Source organism: Thunnus albacares, chromosome 5 (assembly GCF_914725855.1).
Source record: "Thunnus albacares chromosome 5, fThuAlb1.1, whole genome shotgun sequence".
Taxonomy (NCBI): domain Eukaryota; kingdom Metazoa; phylum Chordata; class Actinopteri; order Scombriformes; family Scombridae; genus Thunnus; species Thunnus albacares.
In genome coordinates, this window is record NC_058110.1 from 8,928,952 (window position 1) to 8,953,536 (window position 24,585).

The 24,585-nt window shown below is 39.6% G+C and overlaps 2 protein-coding genes across 3 annotated transcripts; one reads left to right on the top strand and one right to left on the bottom strand.

Moving 5' to 3' along the window:
- Positions 1-946: 946 nt before the first annotated feature.
- Positions 947-11,816, bottom strand: e2f1 (E2F transcription factor 1). Its single transcript, XM_044351798.1, has 8 exons — positions 11,074-11,816; positions 10,447-10,789; positions 9,991-10,090; positions 8,352-8,571; positions 7,889-8,041; positions 7,093-7,207; positions 6,702-6,984; positions 947-4,928 (listed from the first exon to the last, which is right to left on the bottom strand). The coding sequence occupies exons 2-8, from the start codon at positions 10,696-10,698 to the stop codon at positions 4,687-4,689; spliced, it is 1,365 nt and encodes a 454-aa protein (XP_044207733.1). The 5' UTR covers positions 10,699-10,789; positions 11,074-11,816; the 3' UTR covers positions 947-4,686.
- Positions 11,817-12,000: 184 nt separating this feature from the next.
- znf341 (zinc finger protein 341) lies at positions 12,001-22,585 on the top strand. Of its 2 annotated transcripts, none has more exons than XM_044351796.1 (16): positions 12,001-12,437; positions 13,772-13,882; positions 14,628-14,818; positions 15,044-15,193; positions 15,417-15,740; positions 15,903-16,086; positions 16,306-16,399; positions 16,492-16,582; positions 16,857-17,031; positions 17,807-18,054; positions 18,694-18,902; positions 19,168-19,264; positions 19,489-19,621; positions 20,111-20,222; positions 20,474-20,544; positions 21,592-22,585. In XM_044351796.1, the coding sequence occupies exons 1-16, from the start codon at positions 12,407-12,409 to the stop codon at positions 22,152-22,154; spliced, it is 2,784 nt and encodes a 927-aa protein (XP_044207731.1). In that variant the 5' UTR covers positions 12,001-12,406; the 3' UTR covers positions 22,155-22,585. The 2 variants fall into 2 exon arrangements, with proteins under 2 accessions (XP_044207731.1, XP_044207732.1); XM_044351797.1 differs by having other exon boundaries at positions 12,002-12,437; positions 16,309-16,399.
- Positions 22,586-24,585: the final 2,000 nt, after the last annotated feature.

Sequence of the window (24,585 nt, forward strand, 5' to 3'; positions counted from 1 at the left end):
AGAACTAGACTCAAACCTCTAGACTCAAGCAGCAATAACAACAACAATATAACAGGCAAGCAAAAAAAAATATGTTTACCTTAGATTTTGTTATTGTAGAAAGCATGTGTGTAGGTAGGTGTGTGTGTGTGTGTTTGTGTGGATTGGTGGGTTTTCTATATGAAAGATAGAGGGGAGACAGAGCAATAGCATCCAGCTATTGGATGAATGCCATGATGAATTTGTTATATATCCTGTATCCTATATCCTGGTACCCTGGGAGTGAATCCTAATGATTTCCTGACTTTTCATCTAACACCACCTGTAAGTCAAAAATTTCTCTTGATGAGTAAAAACTTTTATCTTCCGTTGGATCATCATTTCTACCACATGAATTGGCACAAAACTTTGTACTGACATCCACGCTTCCCAGACGATGTATTGTCTACTGTGATCTCGACTTTTCCCTTCGCACCACCATAAGTAAAATCGCTCAACAATTATTGGATTGATTGCCATGAAATCTGGTTCAGACATGGTGATCTTTGACTTTTTACCTAGTGCAGTTCAAAATTTTGTCAAATACTTTTTGATTATGACCAAATACAAAACTAATGACATTCCCATCAGTAACGTGCATCACTGCTCACCCATATGTATTTATTGTAGGCCTACTTGGTGTTCTTGGTATGAGTACTGTATACAACGTACACTGTTGGAGGTCTATGTCAGTAACATCTTTTACTGCATATACTTTTATGTATTGTGTACTTTTTGATGTTGGATTTGTAGTGTTTAAAATTCATTATACCTGGTGGTTCCTACGCAGATGACAATAACAATGTCTAGCTTGTTAAGTATTTAATTACAATCAACATTCTTAGGTAATTATAAATGCCAATGGCTAAATAGAATACTGTATTTCTGGGTGTTATATTTACCTTTGTATTACAAAACAAAGACAAAATATACTTAACTTTTTATTTTTGTCAAAGAAAATTTGATACAAAGGGGCAAACTGAGACCCATTCTTAACAAGTACAAACCTCTTTTTTTTTTTACCCAGTATGTAGCGACAAAAATAAAATTTGTAAAAAAAAAAAAAAAAAAAAAAAAAAAAAGCATTTAAAGATTATGTGATTGATTGTTAAGTTGCTGGAAAAGCCACTGTTCCCCTTAAAAGCACTTTGAACAGAATCAGGGTTGGAGTCAATTCACTTTCACTCTGTTAAACCACAGCAGTTTCATAGCATCTGTCAGCAGATCGGGCTTGTGGACCCTTTTTGTGTCCAATGGTGGACTTCAACACACAGAAAGACACTTTTGTATAAAAATGAACTTTTTATAGATATTTATAGTGTTTTATAGCTTGGATCAAATCTAATTTATTCAATACTGTCCTGACCCATTATTTAAGAAAATCCAGCATGCCACACATGCTTTAATTCATACAATTCCCCAAACAGGATAAATAAAAGTATACATTTTTATACAGTAGTATCTTTAAATTAAGGTAATTTGATTCCAACCCTGGTGCAAATGTTATCTTGAACTTCTTCAAACAAAACCCCAGAAAAACCACACACAACACTTGAAAACATTGCATTCTTCCACCACGACCACACACAAAGAAATCCTGATTTGAATATTAATCAAGAATTAACATTTTACCTTAACAAGGCACTGCATTTGTCCTGCAGAAAATCCAAACATGTGACACAAATTTTCACAAAAAGGTTGACAACATGTCGATCTGTTGAACTGCCACTGGAAGTCAAAGACCAAGACAGACAAAAAAAATATATGATCTGATACATTCTGAGCATTACACGGGTTATAAAAGAAACATTTTAGTGCCTCGTAACAGCGCTGTCAGTTGATACTCTTCAGGAGTCTGGATTGTAAGGTTTTTACAGACCAAAAGGTCATCACCTTTACCCTGAAGATTATTTACACTTTTACTGTAAGAAAAAAAAAAAAAGATGACTGTAGTTACAAGGTGTTTTTTTTTTTACATGACAGTCAGAGGCACCCAAAGGCTACACAGTGATACATGTGCAACCTTACATTAGCAATGCTGCCTGCAATATGGAGATAAAACAAGAAGTTACACTTTAGTCAGTTCACTCAAAATAACAAATACAAATAGACTGTAGTTATGCATATTTTTGTCTCGAAAAATATCTTTTGGCATCATTAGCCAATGCAGAGGTTGCACATGCACAATTACACATAAGACAGTAAAATATATTCTCTAGGAAAGAGGGGGGGGGGGGGGGACAAGGCAAAATTAAATGGACTAATAATGAGAAAAGCTAATTTACAAACAAAATACTTCTTCTCACCATTACAAGACACATTTATCAACACACGATTCGCTTGGATCTACCCAGTAAAAGGTATAAAATCCCTTCCTGCCAGAAAATGGATGAAACATTTTTGTACCATTTTTCTATTAAAACCCTATTAAATAAATATGAAATTCAACAAAACAAATTGTATTTCCCACACACATGCACACATTAAAACCCAATACTTCAGGAATGCAAAACATGTTAGCTTACATAACTTAGAACAAGAAAAAGAGATTCGATGCAGACATTTCAAACTATTCAACGATACACAACACGGAGCAGGACAGTTTTTTCATCATGTCATACTTTGAGCACATGATGAGAAAACATCTTTGTTATTGCTGCTTATTTCAACTGATAATATTAAAAGAAAAAAAACAACCAAAGCATGTAGTAGTATATGAAGATGAAGCGTGATCCGACAATTGTAGAAAAACAAGAAGGAATTGATCCTTTTGGGCTGAGATAAGATATCCCAGGTATCTCCCTTTGCCTGGTAGAGGTCATTGATTTAAGGCATGAACATTAACTTTCTGAGCTGATTTGAGTGCATATACTGAACAATAACAGGATGCCCCTGTTATGAAAAACCTTTCAAGAACCTGTTGCTTAACCCTTCATAAAGTCACCACTGCTCTACATTGATTAGACTGGTAAAAGCAAAGATGCAGCTGTGCTTTAATTCACCCGCGACAACACACAAACACCACTCAATGCTTTTAGAAACCGTGCCATGAAGACTGTATGGTTTGTAAGGATCGATAACATCTTGAACCATGTGTCAGGGCTCAGGACCTGCCGAGAGCTTCCCCACATGACAATAACAGTCGGCTAGTTTCGTGAGCATTGGTCTACAGGCATCTAGTGGACTTATCTTGTTTGAACCGCTGGCTGAAAAAGTTGAAAGAAAATAAAATACCACTGTCTTGAAGCTTTTTTTTTTTTTTTTTTTGAACCTGTAAAAATCGACCATCAACCTACACAACACCCATGAAATGCATCTACTCTCATACATATTTGCATCAAAAACATTTAAGACTTTGCTCTGCTCCGAACACCTGAGACTATGGCTAAACGCCTAGCTAACTAATAGAGAACAACTTATTCAGTATTAGTTTTTACCCGCTAGCATAACTGCAGCAGTCTATAATCAGCTGGTTTCCTGCACACCAACAAAACACATCTTGTCCTGTGAGATTTGATTTTCTTATTTTTCCTTCAAAACCACATCTGTCATCACACTGTGGAATTTCTACCTCTCTAAAATGGCTTTTGAGCAGGGTTTGGTGAAACCAGAGTTTACTCCAGATGCCTAAATGACGTGTCTTTTGAAGAAAAAACAGATTTTGGAAATATCATGGTAATCCTTTAGGTTACCAATTACTTGAAGAATGATGAGCGTAACGCTCACCAAAAGCATCTTAGTTCTTAGTTTGTGTTCACCCCATCAAAAATGAAACTGACAGCAATTAATTTTTCAGCAATTACAGCTGACCATCTGCTGGTCAGTAGGTGTGGAGGGTGATTAAACGTTAACCATTGTGAATCCCAAGTGGGAGTCTGTGCAACACGTACTGTCACTGTCAGTTAAAGAGATCCAGTCTTTCAGGATTCCAGTGTTTGGGACACACATTATTTGTGACATGGAAGCCTTTTACTTCTGTTTTGTTCTTTGAGTTACTTCTGTTGTTGTGAAAAAATATTTTAAAATAGTGTGAAACTGCACCAAAGTTCCAAGATGCTTTTGGAAAGCCCAGTCCTGAATCTGCACTACTCTTAAAGCTGTTTTCATTGAAGCAGCTTCAACCTAAAGCTGCAGGCTGTGGACATTTCCCCCTCGTGGAGAATTCACTTCAGACTGAGCCTGTTGACACCAGCTTTAAGAGTTATAGCATACAAGCTAATCAGTGTTCAGGAAACCAGTCCTATGAGTCCACACTCCACACACAAACACCACCTGCACAATCCACTCGGATAAAACATTATCAACAAAAGCCCACTCACTCACTTGGTACAAAATATCAAAATAACATTCATATAAATAATTTAAATAGCTATACTAAAGCTAAGTTCTTGGTCTAAAATGTTTAAATGGCCAAAGAGAAGTGCTGTACAATTTGGGGGTCTTTCTAAGATCTTCAGCTGGGGTGGTATTTTCAGGATCACAGGCAATTACTACACCAAACATTTTCCCCACACCCTACAAATAAAATGTGGGTTTATGACAAAGCTTTGTCCATAAAATGTTGATGTCTTCCTTTAGAAGCCCAAAGAACACAGGAAAAGTCCTAAATCTAGAGGGATTTTCCCACATGCTCCTCCTCCTCCTCCTCCTCCTCCTCCTCTTTTTCATCTAACTCTCACCCAAAACTTGCGATAGGTCACCAAAGTCACAATCAAACAGTTCACTGATGCCTTCGTGGTCCTCCAGACCAAAGTGGTAGTCGTGACTGTGAGGGGGGGACAGGTTAATGAAACCGTCCAATGGGAGAGGGAGGCCCTCTCCGTTCAGAAAGTCCGAGGAGGAGAGGGGTGAGAAGTCGAAGTCGGGCATGTCTCCGAGGCTGGAGAACGGGTCGCCTCCCAGGAGAGATTCTGTCACAGGAAGTAAAATGTGAAAAATACGGCGTGACTGAAAGCATCAGAGTGACATTTACAATACTTTTGATTAATGAACTAATAATCAAAACAACTGAACTTGTAAAATGTGATAAAAGGTTGTCAATTAATTATATATTATTAAGCACTTAACCCAAGGGTGTTTGCAATTAACTGTGATTAATCACAGTTTAAAAAAAAACCTCTGTTTTGTGTTTTTGACAGTACATGTCACACATGTAACGGATTATTTTCTTATGGGCATTTTTAACAAACATTTCAACACGTCGTAGCAGGAAAAGCACAGATGTAAATTATAACGTTAACGATGGCTGTATTTCATTTAGCTGTGTCACTGTCTGTACTGAGCTTATAATGATATTAGTAACGCCTTTTTCCTGCTATGACAAGTCAAAATGTCTGCGGTGAAAAAGACCTCTTACTTCAGTAGCACGTACTTTAGAGAAATAATCTGCGCTACTGATTATAACCTCAATTACAAGGAAAATGTAAAGGGAGAGTTATAAGCAGACGATGGGTATGAGAGGTAACGAGTGACAGAAGTTCATATTTGAGATCCACAAACCAACGAGGACTAGCAGCAGCAGCATTTCTGTGATTTATGTGCATACATCTGTGCTTATGACAAGCTGCTACGAAGCGAAAACATCAAACCCTCTTGGTTTGATGTTTTTAATAAAAAACAAGCTGTGATGAAGGAAATATGGCTGCCAACTAAACTCAACAATCTGAGGAGAGCAGGAGTGAGTCGGCAGAAACGTCTAAGAACTGAGCTCATTTCAGGGACATTTCTTGGGGAGGCAGAAGACCGACTGAGAAAACTCAGCGGTGGAAAAAGAGGCTCGTATCTGGTCAGTGCATCACTGCTGATAACGAGGCTCGTGGCAGAATTGAGGACTTGTGCAGTTTTGTTACACAGAGGCTTCTTGTACTGTATGTCTGTGTGTTATTCCTTTATGAATAGTATTTGGTCTTTACAAGACAGTAACACTGCAGTGGTAGCCCTCCTTATTTTATGAAAACCTGACTTTCTGCGTGTAGATATTATTTATTTATTTGTGGAACCATCACATATACTAAACGAAACCGAAAAGTCACAAACATTTACTTTTATTCCATCTTTAACATTTTATTTTTATAGAAGTGGTGATATGCTGACTGTGCCAGGAGTTCAAAAGTATGCAGTGTTCATTAATATTCAACCTGATGTTTTTGAAAGTTCATTAAAATGTCAGATTATGTTAATGTGATATCAGGCGATTTCAACACAGACTCAAATCATGTCCGTTAGAACTGAAGAATAGTTTTACACTTAATTTTGTGGTTTTAAAATTATTTTTAGGGTTGAGACTCTTTTTTTTTTTATGGTAATGATATATATAATATATGAAATATATGAAAGCCCCTAAACACCCACGGTCCACCCACACAGGTGTTTTCACTTGTGGTGTCTGATTAGACCTCTTCTCAGGACTCTGTAGGTGTAACTTGCCTAACTTGTTTTCATTCTTATTGGTAGATAGTTTTATGACATCACATGCATGCACTGTTCGTATTACTGCAGAGGCCGATCAAACGATTCCAGTTAACTCTCTCATGTTTTCAGTGTTTCAGTGTTTTCAGCAGGATCCACTGAAGATATTTGTATAAAGTGCTTGATACCTTTTTCACTGTATCCATGAGGAAGGAAACTACTTAAGATTATTTAAACAAATGTGAATTTATTTACTGACGAATCTGAACCCTCACCTGTGTCGCCACCTAACACCAGGGATGAAGGGTCCTGCTGGGAGGCTGCTGTCACTGTGGACGACGTGGACGCTGGTGATGATAAACCCACTTCTGGTGCGGTTGTGGAGGTTCTGGCTTGCGATTGGTCTGTGGGTTGTGTGGGAGGCGGGGCCAGGGAAGGGTCAGCTTGGGGTTTCGAGGGACTACTTCCCGTCACGGGGCTGCAGACGCCGGAGCTGTCTTCTGGGCAGAGGAAGACATCGATGGGACCCCGCGTGCTCTTCAGTGACACCTGGTAACCCTGAGAGACCAAACAAATGTCAACTGTCATGCGAAAACCTCAACGAAAGCAGCAAGTTTGAAAACGATCAACTAAAACAAACTTAATTCATATTTTAAAGGCTTGTACCTCGCTGGGTTCCGAAACTTGCATCTGGGTCTCTGGTGGAGCTCTGATCACCATGACCAGCTGGTCCGGGGAATCAAAGGACTTCCTCAAGTCCTGGCAGCGCACATAGCCCAGCGTGACACAAACAACGATTAAGGAAAACCAGCTGCAAGATGTTTCATCCTAAGACTGACAAGCGTGCAACAAAGTATTGTCAGTTTTAGATGCTCGGGAGGAAATTATATTTTACATTTGTTTATTCAGAGCATATTCGCTGAGCATGAGTGTTGGGGAGCAGTTGGGAGTTAAGTATTTTCTCAAGGGCATCTTGGTGATGGTAATGAGGGGCGGTCAAGTTTTGTCATGACCATCTGCGACTTGAACTGGAGACCTTGAGGTCACAAGACTGCTCGTCTAACCTTTAGACCGCTGCTGCAGTGAAACTAGTCAAACTCAGGTGTACAGTCTTTATGCACCTTTTAAGAGATCTTACTGTATATACATACCAGTATTTTAGGGAATGAGTGTTATACTATGTAAATAAACATTATGTGGGCAAAATATCCAGATTTGCATTGAATTTACATGTATTGTGAACGCTCATTAGAATCACTTTCCATCGGTTTCACAAGTCTGCTGAAGAGCACAGCATTGCGTATTGATCGTTTCAGTTACATGCCTACGCTGTCGTCTTTATCTGAGAAAACCTTCGGCGAGTCTTGTACTTTGTCTTTGCGCATGCCAACACTCGTCAGATCTACTAAAAGGTTCGTAACAACTTTAAGGTCTCGGAGCCACAGTTAGGTCAAAAGGATATTTCTTGTTCTGTGGGTCCTCTGTGAGCAGTCTGAGCTGGAGGTTGCATTTGGAAATGAGCTCGTCCAGCTGCTCCTCAGCCTCTGTGAGGTCACACACCTCCCTCTGCAACTCCTTGTGGCGGGCAACCAATGCCCCGTCAATACGGTTACCACTGCATGGGTAGATAGCAGAGATAAATGAAGGTCAAATGAAGGAATGGTTTATGACTCCAAACACATATACCAGCCACGTTTATAATTTTACTGCTGTAATAAGGCACACCCTGGCTCCATTACTGCCTGTAATTCAATTTTTTTCACATTTCTCATTCACTTTACTTGTGCTTATGATGTTTTAGTGTTGCAGTTGTTAATGTTTTATACATCAGGTAGATGTTGTCATATTTACACTTTATTTATACTCTATTTTACTGCTGTAGTATTAGTATTATAATAATACACTTTAAGCTGCTTTATACTCACAGCCATTGGATGTTGTTCTTGGACTTCTTGGAGATGAGCTGGATTCCCTCCAGAACGTTGGTAATGTCATAAATGCGTCTTTTCTGGACATCCAGGACCTGCGAGGCCCAGTTCAGGTCCACCACGCCATCAGCTGACTGGGACAACAGGTTCAGAAAGCGCTTTGTGGTCAGGTTCAAGGAGGTGTCATACCGTGACTTCTCCGTCGTGGTTCGAGGAACTGGAAGGAAAAGGTTGACATAGAGCTTTAAAATTTTATCATTTCTTTCTTTTTAAACAACAGCCTAAAGCACAAACTGAGGCAGGAGTGAAAAATAGGATCCCATCCCCCCCTAATGGAGGCACTACAGGTTCACCTGGTTTTTACCCAGTGATATTCTGCTGTTGGCCTTAGAGGAAGTGCCAAATCAAAGCTTAAGAGTGAAATCTAAACTCCAGTCACCAGTGAGGAATGAGCAGTTTCTCATTTCTCAATATCCAGAGAACATTGATTTTTTCCCCTCTTCTCCTGTTTTGTATTATAGTTTTTTGTCAAGTTTTAAAAGGCAACAGGGGAGAGTTCAGTGGATAAAATGGGGTAAAGGATTATTATACAGTAATTCACAATTTAATGAAAAAGCTTAGTTAACAGTCCAAGTTACTGGAAATTTAAGCATTTTCACACAGTGGTATTATAGAGGATATTTGACTTTCAATCTGCGCAAATTTTATAAATTAGAGAATTTTCAAATATTATAGAAGAAATTCTAAACTTTTTTTTGATGAACTGGACACAGAAGTTCCTTCATTTATGTGTCAGTTGGACTCTGTAATGTCAGACATGGCATTTTTTACATCTTTTCCAGTTTCAGTTTTACTCCTTTCAGGAAAGATTTTGGAATATAATAAAAACACACTTTCAGTACAAACATTGGTTTGGTAAATCAGCAACTAATACAAAATTCATGATTTTACACGAATCATATCTAAAAGCAAAGGTGATGACATGAAATCCAGATGTTCTGAAGTTACTAATAATTACATGATATGATATGACACGTCATGTAAACAATGCTTTATTGTAGCAGGTCTGTAGAATAACTGAGAGTCAAATACGTATCTTTAACAGTTTGCCTGCTTCGAATGAAATTCACGTCACTCGTAGCAATTTTTCAGTTCCACTATGATCTCTACAGAGATTTCGGGAAACGGGATGAAATGTTTCAGTGTCACTTTTTAAGCCTTTTCAGTTCCGTATTCATAATTAAGTTCAGCTCCACTATCTGCTGTATATAAAACACCCAATTCTCTTATGTCCTTTCAGTTTCACTATGACGATATAAAGCTTGAGTGGAGGGAAAAGCTGAATGAATCAATAAAGAGTAATGTTCACTCTCTCTCTGTATAATTGAAAACTATTTTTGTCATTTCACAGACAGACCAAAAGTTGTAGTTGTTATATCTGACGCTATTCAGCCTGGTGAAGACAAAAACAGTTTGTCAGGCTGTTGTCTGTGCTGATGAAAGGACGTATGTGTGGACTGGTTGATGCAACACTCACACACCACGGATGCTGAGGTTTCTTTTGTTGCTTCTGCTGTGAATTCCAGGTAACAATGAAAAAAAAAAAAAGCACAATAAGCTGTGCCTGTGTGTGTACCTCGGGGAGGGGCAGGTGTGGAAGGTGGTGCTTGGCCTATGGATGGTCGAGTGGTGCTAACATACTGATGGTCGCTATCAAGGTCCAGCTTCCTCTTTACCTGAAGAAATAAAAAGAAAAACATATAAGTAGTTGAAAAAAAGACACAGACAAAAAAAAACTATTCTAATGATGTGCTACATGTTATTATAATGAAGTACTCATCATGTATTAGAGGATAGAAAAAGAAACCACCTGCTGGAAAAAAGGCAAAACAAAATGTCTTAAAGCAACAGGTGGATGAACTTCTACAGCTCGGTTAAATAGGCAGAAGCACATCAATGGACACATTTCAACATAACTAACTAATACAACTATAAAAGACATGTACTCAGCTAACCACTTCCTTACTCGCTCCGCCACTTTCTTTCACCTCTGTCTCTTCCCCTTCTTCCCACACCTCCCCCTTCCTCTCACCGGAGGTCTTCCCAGGGCAGGCCGTCTCTTGTCTTGGATCCCCACATCAGCGGGCCCCTGCGGCGTGGCAAACAGCAGGATTTCCCCCGTGCTGGTGGGTGCGGCTGCCGGGTGGAGTCCCTCATTGCTGGGGCTGGTGATGATCACTATCTGGTGGTCCTCGCCCAGGTTGATACTCCCAGAGTTCAGCAAAGTCTCAAAGTCAGCCAACAGATCCTCCGATGTCTGCCCTGTTATCAAAGTCTCTGACATGGCAGTGTCTCACACAGTATCCCTTGACTGGACTCTGGAGGTGTTGAGGGCTCACAAAACAAGATGCTGTAGCTCGACTGAGTCTCAACACCTGATTGAATTTAAGGAACAATGGTGAAACCTCCTGAAAGTTTGCTTGCAGGTGTTCTTAGGCAGCTTGGACATTTCTTTACAAAGTTCCTCTTTCTCTATTTTATATTTCACTGTTAATAAACAAGCTACTACAAACACATTATGATTAACATCATTAACATAAGTGACACTCTATTGCAAGCGACGTGCTAAAACTATTTTAGACAAATGATGAAACAGCAAGACAGGATGTTCTGCCAGACAGGAAATGTGGCAAATAAAATAATATTGCTAAATGCATACCAACTCTGAGCCTTGAGGTTCAGTCGCTTATAATGTGACAAAGAAAGAGTTGCAAATCGGCGGAGGCAATAATAAAGACTGAAGGTTGAAGCGAGCTAGCAACGGAGCAAGCTAATCTTTTGTTTTCATGTGTCCTGCGAGGCCTGGCCGCACTGCCCTGAACACAACTACCAACCCTGCTAACGAGCTAGCATGTCACGACAACAAAAGCTGAAATAAGTTAACAAACAATCCGGCACAGCGGCCAAACTACCTGCGTACACATATAAAACACTATTATTCCTCCTTACACTCAGGACGGGGCTTAATTAAATGGCTATTAAAAAGTTTATAGCAGCTTTCCAGGAGTAAGCTAACGCAATAAATTATCTACAAAGCAAACGGCATCACCAGAACTCAGAGGCATCTTTGAGAGCACATGCATGAAAGCGACAGTTCAGCGGAATACTTTGAGTTATCTTCAAATATGAAAATATAGGGCAGATTAGCATGCTAGCTATTAGCCGCAGTTCTTCAACCCCCTCGTTTTGTTGGGGCACGCAGGAAGCACTCCGACAAAACTGGAAATATTAGGAAATAAAGCGGTGAAATATGCGCGCATCCTTTAAAACAGCCGCCGCCGGTCCTTTGGTTGCTCACGGCGGGTGTAGTCCGTTTATAAAAGCGCCGTCCCGACCCAGTTATCGACTGTTATTGTTGTTATTGTCCCAGCTGATCTACATCTAAACAAGGCTCGGACGGTTTTCGCGCGAAATCTTTTTTGCCGCGAAACCGGCACGTGCGTCAGTCCGACGGTTACCATTGGTGGAAAAGCCGCACCTTCCGCTGGGCGGGAATAACAGTCTCTGATTGGTCTACGCGGCTGTCAGTCATTTTTACCGAGCGCAGATTTGTCGATCTGGAGGTGCATTTAAGTTCAACGAGGAAAACAAATAAATCAGCGTCATGTTATCTTGTTACCTTACTTGAAATGAAGATACGATTTCTTACACTTGATAATGCTCAATACGACCTGTATTTGCTCTCAACACAAACTCAAGAGTGTCACGTTCTGTGTTTATTTGTGTCACGCGTGAAAATGTTATTTGGAGCGCCGAAAAACCGCAGCCGTCATAATTTGGTGGCCTCAGACAAAATAACACGCCATTCTTCCAACTGAGACATAATTTCAACTCCCTCGTCGGTCTGTTGTGACGATTAATAAGGCAAATGTTTGCCTCCAACTCGTTGGTTTTAATGTTTACGACGTCTTCTCCTGCGTGGAAGGGAGCGTACCTCAGCAGGCAGCCTCTGCTAATCGAGCGCCTATCGTGCGCAGCAGGAGAACTGCAAGATGGCGCAGGCAATATTTGAAGTGCTTGAAGGTAGGAATAATTTGTTAATAACCACGTAACTACGACCAGAACAAAACGTGAATTTGCATTTTAAACAACGTTAATATACCAGGCCCATTTGAATATACAGAAAAGCCTTAACAAACCTATTTTAAGGCGTCTATTTTTGTTATAGCAATCAAAACATCCTTTGCCAGGGAGAGAGTCCATGGTTGTAAACAAACGAACAGATTTATTTTTGTTCAGACCTTATGAGCAGTTTGAGATTGTAAGATGTTCTTATCCTGTTTCAGTCTGGCAGTGAAACGATGTGGGCCTTTTCCTGCAATTCAGACTGTATTTTATACTGAAGCAGCAGGCCCATCTGATAAAAGCACACTGTAATATTCATATAATACAGTATATCTATAAGGACTAACAGTGTGTCTGTGTATAGTGAATTTACAGATACCTTATAGTTTGAGTATTTTAATCTCCTTAGGTATTTATTAGCAGTAGTAGTGGTCATTACATTTGTCTACACTCTTATATAGAGATGAATAAAGCTGCTGGTCTTGACTAATATGTCATTTCATGTCTGAAGGTTTAGCAGACAGTCATTCAGAACCCCTGTCAGTCACTGTTAGTGTAAGCATCCTCCCTGTAGTGTCTTTTTAAAAGACACAATCCCTGTTGTTTCTTCTCAGCTTATTATCTAGACCCCTTAACAGACGTAAAACCTAAAGCTTGTTAGTTATTGTGTAACACACATACAAGTCCCAAGCCCACATGGACTAATAAGACAACAAAATGCAGTTGCAATGGTGAAAAATTTGTCAAACATAGACAAGAACAAAATGTTTACATTACAAAGAATAAAACTTCTGTACCTGCTCTACAAATAAAATCAGCTACACAAAAGTTTCCCTTCTTGAGAGACAGCTCAAGTTTTTTTGTTTTTTTTTTAAATCATTCATCCAGAAAGACTCATCAGACATTAAGGGCATTTTAGTAGAGAGTGTAGCCCTTATATTATAATATATTGAGCAATAAACCATAAAATTAACTTCATCTTCATTACTTCAAGTTTGTACCAAACATCAACAGACCATCTTTCTTTATACATCAGGAACAGTTTACAGTGTCATCTTACAACATAAGGATTACCTCACTAATGTCCATGTAAAATGTCCCAGTTAAAAATCTTTCTAGTGAGCAGCTGTTCAGGCATATTCACCTGATCAGCTGCTCACTAAATATCATCCAAATCAATATTTTCAGATTTTAATGATACATACAACCTCTGACTGTTACATACAGTGGAGCTTGGTAGAATATGACATATAACACTGTTTCTTCATCCTCATCTTCTTCCTCCTCTTCAGGCATGGACAACCAGACAGTGTTGGCGGTCCAGTCTCTGCTGGATGGCCAAGGTGGAGTTCCCGACCCAAACAACCAGAACGTGTCTGGGACTCCCACTATCCAGTCCATGGGTAAGTACACAGGTAACCAGCCTGAAGTTTAAAACTGGCTTGTAGAGAATCTCCGTCTTTAACACAATACCAGCTGATGCACAGAGATGATGTTAAGAAGATGGAACGTGCTTCGTTTGAATAGCTGAGGTTGCAAGACAGGAAATGTTATTCAGGTAACAGGAAATTAGTATTATCAAATTTCACAGCCTCCACCATATTAGGGTTTTCTTCAGGGGAATGATGTAGCATTTACTTTTAGCTTTAGCTGCTGTTACTGTATGTTTGTGTTAGCATCTCACAAGGCAAATTAGTCCCAGGTGAGTGAGAGACCTCTACGGAGACCAAGACCCCCTCCAGGATTGTGAGAGAGGCTTAGAGGGCGAGTGCCTGGTGGCAGGGCCTGTACCCATGAGGCCTCAGGACCAGACTAAAGGAGTAACAGGGGGCAGTTGCCATGTTGGCCAACTGCTTGCGAGGCAGATGTAGTAGGGACTTTTGAAATAGTAAAAATAAACCCCTTACATAAAAGAATAGAATTACAGTAAAAGACTGATTTCTGCTATGTTTTATGAATTGGAAATACAATACAATATGCGAACACAGTAATGTAAACAAAACCTACTTTTATGTGCATTAGAAAGCAGTGTTTTATATGACTTGTTTCATGTCTCTGCAGTATACAGTAGTATAGGTCTGTTAGTTCTTCTATCCATTGTTTTCTGCTGCATTCGCCTCAAATATCCGTGTTCGTCCTTCACTACAGACGACGAGGACGTGTTCCTGTGTGGGAAGTGTAAGAAACAGTTCAATTCTCTGCCAGCCTTCATGACACACAAGAGGGAACAGTGCCAGTCTAGCGCCCCCTCCCTGTCCACGGTGTCCCTGGCTTCTACCAATGCCTACACACCTGTCCCCTCTATCAGCTCTGGACCACAGACTCCTGCCAACAGACAAGTGAGAACAGAAAGACTTTTTTTTTTTTTAATGTGGATAACTGATAAATTGTTTGATTCATTTCATGGTGAATCAGCTACTTCAGGAACAGTTTGTTTTAGATTGGGTCATATTTTGTTATTTTATCTGTAAACTTACAGCTTACAAATGTACCTGGAAGTTTATCTAGATGGGTTTGAATAATGAACACATTTTATGTTTGTGTATTCTCCACTTATACACCAGGTATCCACTTACATCACAGTCCCTCCTTCCCCTCTGACACACACTCTGGTCCAAGGCAACGTGCTGGTCAGCGATGACATTCTCATGTCGGCTATCTCAGCCTTCACTTCCATTGACCAGCCGATGGCCACCATGCAGACACCTATACAGGTAGTACAGAGTGGATATTTTACCTTTTGGCACTTTGGTATGCTTTGACCCTATAAAGCACCGCGGTCTTGTCTGGTACTGTATCACATTTTCTATTTAGATGCAATAAAATCTGGTGTGTGAGATGATTAACAACAGTTTGAGTAATTCCGAGCATACAATAAACGTACAGTATGGTGCTGCGTTAATCTGTCTCCTTCATTTTTTTTTTTTTGTATCTCAGAGTAACCTCAGCATGCACACAGCTGGGGTATCTTACCTTCAGCACCATCACCACCACCACCACCATCATCATCATCACCAACAGCAGCAGCAGCAGCAGCAGCAGCAGCAGCAGCAACAGCAGTCGTCACACCCCCTGCCCTCCGGCCAGACACCAGCCCACCCCTTGCCAGCTGGACAGCCCACCCAACAACCACTCTCGTCACAAGTCCCAGCAAGCCACAGCAACTCGGTGGTCCAGGTGTACAGCACACTGCCACATATGGCGGGGGGTGGTAGTGCAGAGATCCACACCCTGGGTCTGCAGCCTTTCCATCCTGTACAAGTGAGTCTGGTTATCATCTCAGTCATTAATATGTAAGTCTTCTGGTGTTGCAGTAGAAAAAAAAGTTGTTTCTGGCTATAATGGCTGCAAAAGGAATACTGAACTTAAACTAAATTTGTTCAAAAGTACTAAATTAAATGATCAGATAATGTTCTTCCTCAGGTGCCCAGTCAGTGTGTGGAGAGCCAGTCATACAACACCCCTCCTGTCTACAGTCCCGGGAAGCAGGGCACCAAAACCAAGACCTGCAGCATCACCACCAACCTGACGGAGCTGGGTGACTTTGAAAAGGTCATCATTCCCAAACGACCAAGGTGTAGCAAAAAGAGCCCCGACGGAGCCACAGGTGTGTGTGGAGAAAAACATTGCAAGTTTAAATTTTAAGCTCTTTAGAGGCTGTTGCCTAAACTTACATTTGACCAGTTTCCCATAAACAACAGGTGTAGTATTGATCAGTTATAAAACATAGAGGCTACAGTAACGATTAATTAAATTTCATATGATGACATAATGACAGATATGAAATGTATGACGGTGATCGTTGGATTAATTTTCATCTCCTCAGCAGAGCAGCTGAAAGGCAAAGGTCCAAAGCTGAAGTGTAATTTCTGTGACAAAATCTTTTCGAAAAACTTTGATCTTCAGCAGCACATTAGAAGGTGAGTCGCTCTCCAGCACGGTGGACTGCACTCATCCAAAAATAGACTCTGTTCCCTTCCAGTCATGACTTCTTACTGTTTGCTTTTTGCAGCCACACAGGAGAGAAACCATTTCAGTGCATCGTCTGTGGCCGAGCGTTTGCTCAGAAGTCCAACGTGAAGAAACACATGCAGACACACAAGGTTCTGAACAGTTTGTGATAATACTTTCTGACATAAATCTATGTTTGTTTTTCAGAAGTCTGGACTCCCCTTTTTGCCACATAATTACCAAAAATGTGTTTGCATACACCTGATGTACTGGGCATGATGCACTTGACTCGCAAGTTGCGCTGGGTTACTGAGTCCATGAAGTCAAATGTATCATAAGCACTTTGAAATATCTTTTAAAACATAAAGTTTGTGAATGCAACATAATGCCAACAACACAATAACATCAACTGTCTTTATCCTAAAGGTGTGGCCTATGGGTGTGGCCAGCACTGTCTCAAGACTACCAATCACAGTGAAGGTGGTGCCAGTGTCAGCCAATGAGGATGAAGGGGGCAGGGAGCAGCAGCAAGGTGAACAAGAGGAGGGGCCGCAGCAGCAGACCAGTCAAACACATGCAGAGGAAGAGGCAGCTCAAACAGGTACTATCTGTTACAATACTTGTAAATTATATTGATAATATGAAATTATATTGATTTCATTGTGACTATAACACATTTTCAAAGCTTTGAGTTGGAATGTTTTATACGCCTCTCAGTATATTGTAAGCTTGTACAACATCAACTAACTAACCAGAGGGTTGACACACTGTCAACACAAACATTAATTAAAGCTTTACAAAAATAGGATTTTATTGTAGGCCTGAATTCTACCACTGTAGCTAAAAAAATTAACTCAATGCAACTCTGAATACTTGTTTAGATGTTCTCATAGTGACTTAGTTAAATATGCTTATTTAATTTCTTTCTGAGAACGAGAAGATTAATACCAGTGTCATGTCTTTGTGTTAAAGATGCACTAATCAATATTTTCATGCCAACAAAGCGTCAAATCACTACGTCAAATGTGAAAGAAGTTGCTCATAGAAAATGATCACCAACTCTGCAGTTCCTTACAGCTCTACAGAGCGTTTTAGCATCTTTCAGCTTGTTGTTTTGGTTTTAAAGCCGACAACTTTTCTGTTCTGTTTTCGCTGTTATCAGTGAAAAAGCTCTGATAAACCCTGTTGCACACTACGTGTCCAGCAACAAATGGCAGACAGACAAAGTCAGTAACTACCTGGAAAACAAAATAGATCATTTAGCTGCTAATGAGTCAGTGGAGAGCAAAAGAGAGATATAAAATCAGTAACATTTACTGATCCAGCATCAAATTTACAACTCCAGCCCTTACAGTAAATAAAATGCTTCATTGCAGAGTCTCCAGGAGAGCTGGAACAGAGTGCGACTGAGGCCCAGGTCGATCCGGAGGGTAGGGGAGGAGAAGACGTGCAGAACAGGCATCCTCAGGTCCAGATGCATGAATCTAACCAGAACCAACAGTGCCAAGCTCAGACCAAACAAATTGTTGTGATTGACAGCTCCTACCAGTGCCAGTTCTGCGCCAGCAAGTTCAAGACCTACTTCCAGCTCAAGTCCCACCTGACCCAGCATAAAGGGGAGCAGGTGAGTGCGGAGGAGGTACATGTGGGGTGTGTGTCTGTGGGTGGCAGTGTCGCTTAGAGGTTACAAAGGCTGCGCTTTTAAAGACGACTGAAGATCATGTCAGTCATACATGACAAGAAGTCTTGTACTTTCATGTTTTTGTCTTTGTTAGACGCTGATACAATAATAATGGTAAAGTCATGTCAATAAAATTGTTTTATATGTACCATTTACCACATTACAGCTAACCATTTTACTGAATGTTTTACATTTTTCCTACCGTCCAGACAGTCATTGTTTGTGTATAACTTCTGTACAATATGGAAATCTATTTGTAGAGAGTTGATAATAAGATAATACATCACAGTGACCGTTGTCTTTGATTTTATTTTTGGTTCTTCTCTGTGTCGTACTGCAGTTGAAAGCCCTGATTGATCTGAAAAGTCTGCCTGTGTGGTGTGTTTCTGTACATCTGATAGCTTCAGAACCAGATGCTGAACAGCATCCTTTTTATAACGAGAAGCTAACAGGTTTAGATTATCTTTCTATGTTTTTGTACTCTTTGTGTCATGGGTTTGATTTTCTGACAAAAAAGCTCATGAATTCTGTTTGTGTTTTTTTTAAATATCAACATTAATAACACTGCTTGCTTTCCTGCAGGTTTATAAGTGTGTGTTGAAGTCCTGCTCCCAGACCTTCCAGAAGTTGGATCAGTTCTTGGAGCACATTAGGACGCACCAGGAGCAGCTGACTTACCGCTGCCACCTCTGCAGTAAGGTGTTCCCTTCGCTGTTCGAACTGGGAGTCCACCAGTACTCCCACTGCTTCTGCCCACAGCAGAACACACGCAAAGAAACCACCATCTACAGGTCAGCTCAACCGCTCATCCTTGTGTATTGATTCTATGTGAATTATAGCGGGAGTGAAGAACACTGGCATCATTAAGTCAGCTGACACGGACTCACTGCTCATTTTATGTTCTTGCTTTACTGGTTCAACTCTGGTGTCAACATCGATTTCTTTATACCCATGAACCTGTGTGCTTTGGTCTTATTGTATGTTACTGCAGTTGGTTGATACTTCATTCTTATTCCTAACAAAAAACACCGCTTGTTATCTTGTGTTTTCCTTCAGGTGTGTGAAATGTCAAAGCAGATATTCTACCCAGGAGGCCCTGGAACAGCATCTACTGACAGCCTCACACAGCTTTCCTTGCCCACACTGTGAAAAGGTACAAAACACACAATGTATACTCCTGGAATATTTAACGTCAATTCTTGTGGAGATATTTGGACCCTAGAAGTTACAGTTGCCATAAATCTACCATTCCTTAATATCTTTACCTTAAAATGTTTAATAACTAGTTCAGGTTTGTGATGCTCAGGGTTTTTTGTTTTTCATGTCACATTTGAAGACTTTGTGCTGTGTCTGATTTGTTCTCTTTCTGGCCATCAGGTGTTCCCGTGTGAGAGGTACTTCAGACGGCACCTTCCCACTCATGGCGTTGGAGGGAGGTTCAAGTGTCAGATCTGCAAGAAGGCCTTTAAGACAGAGCACTACCTCAAACTGCACACACGTATTCATTCAGGTCTGAAGGACTTCCATGAAGCATCCATCCTGTGCATTCATCTCTGACATTTTTTTCTTGGAGACTTTTAGTCAAGCCACTAAAAAATTGTGCATTAGTTTAGTTTCATAGGCAGGGGCTTCGGCACAGCTGAGACTGATGTTGATGATGTTTTAGTTCCAGTAGGTGTCACTCCTGGATGTCACTGCTCAGGCTAACAACCCAGATCTTCTCTTTTTTCCAAAACACACCACAAACTTAAAATGAGGCTGCAACAGAAAAAAATACCTACCATACACCTAGTGTTAAAATTAGGGAATTTAAATTCTTAAGACTTTAATATTACTTGAGTTAACTCTTAGCCTGCTGATTAAAAAGGTGTTGATGTGTCTCTGTCTGAAACATTTGAGTTATATTCACAACATTTGCATATCACTTAACCCAACTAACAACTACAAAGGCCGTTGATCAAAGTACAGGTGTGAGTTTGATGCTGATTCCGTTTTCCAGGTGAAAAGCCATACAAATGCTCCCTCTGTGAGGCGACATTCAACAGGAAGGACAAAGTGAAGCGACACATGCTCATCCACGAACCCTTTAAAAAATACAAGTGTCCTTTCAGGTGAGGTTCTCCAATGGGAATGTCCTATTAGCTGAAGTCACTCCTGATTAATTAGAAATGCAAGATTGGCAGTTTGAATTCACTCATTCTTTAACCTTCCTTCTTTGCTTTTCTCTTTTCTCCTCATTTCTGCTTTTCTGGCCCTCTTTTTTATTCTTTACTTCTTATTTCTTTGATTCTTTCCTTTCATATTTTCTTACATTTCTTATAAGATAATTAAATTTTATACTAACTGGGGTTTTTTTCATCAGGACACATGTAGGGTGCACCAAAGAATTCAACAGACCTGACAAACTCAAGGCCCACATTCTGTCACATTCTGGTGAGTCAATAATAATATCAATAATATTTTTATCAAGTGTCACCGTCCACTATGTGACATTGTATTTTTCAGATAATCAAATAGGTTTTCAAATTGTTTCAGATGTTAGAATAGTAACAAACTAGCGCCAAAGATGGTGAACATTGTAAATATCAAACATTAGCATGTTAGCATTGTCATTGTGAGCATGTTAGCTTGCTGATATTAGCATTTAGATCAAATCACAGCTGTTTAAGTAGAGCTTCAGAGAGCTGCTAGCATGACTATACACGTTTACTCTTTTTCAAAAATCACAGTTATTTTTGTGGTGTACACATTCACAGCAGCTGTAGCACGTTTGTGTTGCCACTCAATATTGAGTGCTATTCCATGAAAAACGTGACCTCAGTGCATAACCTGTATTTGTAATAAAACGTCAGGCTACAGAGAATTTAGCAAACTCTTAATTTCAGTGTCAAACGTATTTACATTCCAATGAACCACTGTATACCTGCACAATATGGTTTAATGTCTAGGCCCAGTTCACCCAAATCACAAAAATGCTCAACTTACTATAAAAGGTATCTAGTCATGCAGGTATTTTTGGTAATATGAGCTGAGATTGTGACATATCCACCTCTGAAACTTTTGCAGCTACCTAATAAATGGAATTTGGTTTGTGCTGCTGCATGGCCAGACAACAGTTTAAAAACATGGGGTTAATGTGCTGTTCTGGGTTTTGTGATGTTCTAATAAGCTTAAAAAAACAGTGTTAATAAAACTTTCTTCTTTCTTGTTTATTCAAAGGCCCGTGTGTTAGCAGTATACCAAAAAATAGAACAGATTTCAATGACAATTAGTGAACAGAGTAGATATTAGTGGTGATCCAGATCTGGGAATTTTGCTGTTGCATGAATGATATAGTGTATCTACAAAATGAGAGTTGATTACAAATCCTTAGGTCATGTTTGCAGAGCCAAGAGATTAAATGAAGTGATAGGAACAACATCTTTAGTTGTAAGAGGCAGTTACATTACACTGATTCTCACAAACATCTCTCTCCTCCAGGTATCAAACCCTACAAGTGTCTGTTTTGTCAGAAGGCGTTTAGCCGCAGGGCTCACATGCTCGAGCATCAGCAGTCCCACACAGATAACTACCGCTTCAGATGCTCCACCTGCAACAAGGGATTCACCAGACAGAGCTACTATAGAGACCATAAATGTCCAGCAGCAGGGAACGGGGCAGGAACTGAAGGAGGGACTGGAGAGGCAGAGGGAGACGGGGTCGTAGGAGTGGCCGAAGGGAAGGATGGAGAGGATGACGGGAGAAGAGGCGGGTTCACGAGAAAAGCGAAAAGGACAGGGACTGGCGGAGGTGATGGAGAGGAGGATGACTGCTCAAAGGGCAGCCTAGAGCAGGTGGAAACACACGGGGAGCAGGAGGAGGAGGGAGAGGAGGAGAGAAGGAGGACTGACGAGGGTTGTCAGGCTGCAATGTCTATCACCACCACTGAAGAGCAGGCACAAAGAGAAGAGGAGCAGGAGGATGACGGGGTAGAAAATGGAAGCGAGGCACTGGAGCAGATCCAGAGCAATGACCAAAACTGTTTGCAGCAGCCATGTTTGTAGATTTAAACATCATCTTTGAAGGAATGTTTCCTGGACATGGACCATCTAACAAACTCAGTTAAAAAAACAACACCAATCAGAGTCTGGGAAATGATTTGTTTTAAATTAAAACGTTATTTATATTATTTAAATTATATGCACTACTTTTATCTTTTAATGTAAATGAAAATGATTTAGGAGATATGTTACCTGGTAGATCTATATTGCCAAAAATAACCAGTGGACCATTTCCACCTACTTGTGTACACATTTTGTGCAGGTTAAGCCAATAGGGATTCATTCAACAATGTCATCATGTCAAAAGCAACATTTTCCTCTAATTTTATGTAGCATAAGTTTGGGTAAATTATGATAAGTTTACCCATATCTCAAAGTATATTTGTGTCCATATAAATGTACTTGCATTTTCAGTAAAATTCCACCCTCCTATACTCTTTTACTGTTTTGTGTGCTCAGTTTCAGTTTCTACTCAAGTGTTCCCACTTTCCTTCAACCTGTCTTTACTTCTACTTCAGTTCAGTTGGTGATTTCCTGGATTAGCCAAAGAAGGGCCATATCCAAGTGCCCAGAAATGAATGCACTCGCAGATAATACTCATCACAGACTTTTACATTAATTAGGTCCATCTGAGTCCGCAGTGGTGAGGGCCGCCCGATCCTACAATCCTTCAAGTCCACAAATAGGCTCATGCAGAAGTTACTAGACTTAATTCCAGCTGCTAGAAATACCCACATTTATCAGTAATAAAAGCACGGTGAAAAAAAGCCAAGCTGGTAATAATTTGTATGTCCTAAATGTATAATATCTATCTGAAAGATGTGTTTGACTGTAATGAGGTTCAACATTACAGCCATTAGGGGTTTCATGTTAGTATAGTGTACAGTATATCATCAACAGTGTTAATGATTAGATAATTAAAGAACATTTTCATTATTTTTTTTACTCGAGGAATATATTAAAACAACAGAAGATGAGACTTAACACAGCATCTACAAACTGGATTCTCTTAAGAAAAAAGCCAAGAAGATGGGTTATAAAGTCAAGCTCTGAATGTTGTGTGCATATATGAGGTACAAAGTCTTGTCTCAAATATTGTTTGCCCTCACAGCCCCACATCTTTGCCATCCCATGATAGGTGTGTGAAGTAGTAGCCATCTTGTTTCATGACACTGACTGTGCAGTGCTTATTCAACGCATTACAAGGGGAACTGAAAACACACAAAGTAATGTCCAGATAGGAGCTGATCTCTTGTTTTAAGACTCCACTTAATTGAGGTGAGATTGAGTAGTTTTCTTGTGTGCACCATGGGATATAAAGGTGTATTTTGTCAAAGAAGATGAGGTAAAATAGCAGTTGCTGGAGGATTACATTGAGGTGAAATTTATTGGCTTGATCATACATAAAGAAAAATACACTTTCACTTATTACCGGTAAGCACTTTATATCTACTAAACATAAGATATTTTTGGTTGTTGGTTTTTGTATTTTAGCAAGTTACATTGCAATGAATTGATTTTTTTAGATTCCAATGTATTGCACTGCTTTGCAATGCATTGTATACATTTTTGTTGTATCTTTAAACTTGAACAGTCAATATTTTCTTGCGTTTACTAACAATTTGACTTTATCACATGTCAATACAGTTGTTGTATTTTAGTGTGTTTCACTTAATTTTTAAGTTAATTTAAAAAAAAAAAAAAAGATCAAATAGTTACATCAACAAGATGTTTTTGTGTGTACCATGTGTATTTTGTCATATAGAAAGGAAGGAAAACAGAAGGTAAAAAGCAGTCTGAGGAATTACATTAGGATTAAATTTATTGATCACAAATAAAATAAAATACACTACACTTATTACCAGCAAGCACTGTATGTCCACAAGATTTAATTATAACTTTAAAGTCAATTCAAGTCAATTTTATGATATTATAGCTAAAAATCACATATTTGTCTCAGATTACAAACAATTTAGACCATCTATTCAAATAAGGAAAAAACTCCCAAAAAACTCCTCTTTAACAGGGGGAAAAAGGGAGAAACCTCAGGAGGAGCTGACACGGCTTCAACTGCAAAACCTCCTCTGCAGCATGGAGACCTGGAAAGAAGACAAACTACACACACGCACAAACTCAAGGATACCATTCACACAGAGGGAGAAGAGACAAGAGATGATTAGAGAAGATTAAGAATTTGCAGACAACACACAAAACTACAGACTAAGATGTTTAAGTGCAATTAACATACAAAAATACAAAAAGTGTATCAACAGAAAGAGACTTCAATATCTGTAAGGGAAAAAAAAGTCAAAAACACATGAAAAAGTTAAGCAGCTCTCAGTAAGAGAACATGATACTAAAATGACAACAGTGAACTTCAAAAAATGCAAAACAAAAAATCTACATAAGACATTTAAACATGCAAAAATTATAC

Coding starts and splice junctions, on each gene's coding strand:
- e2f1 (XM_044351798.1), bottom strand. CDS start 10,698: ATGTCAGAGACTTTGATAACAGGGCAGACATCGGAGGATCTGTTGGCT. Junction 7,208..7,888: donor GAGGACCCACAGAACAAGAA/ATATCCTTTTGA, acceptor TGTTTGTGTCAC/GCTGGGCTATGTGCGCTGCC. Junction 4,929..6,701: donor GGTGTTAGGTGGCGACACAG/GTGAGGGTTCAG, acceptor TTCCTGTGACAG/AATCTCTCCTGGGAGGCGAC.
- znf341 (XM_044351796.1), top strand. CDS start 12,407: ATGGCGCAGGCAATATTTGAAGTGCTTGAAG. Junction 16,400..16,491: donor CTTCAGCAGCACATTAGAAG/GTGAGTCGCTCT, acceptor TGCTTTTTGCAG/CCACACAGGAGAGAAACCAT. Junction 18,055..18,693: donor CCCAGCATAAAGGGGAGCAG/GTGAGTGCGGAG, acceptor GCTTTCCTGCAG/GTTTATAAGTGTGTGTTGAA.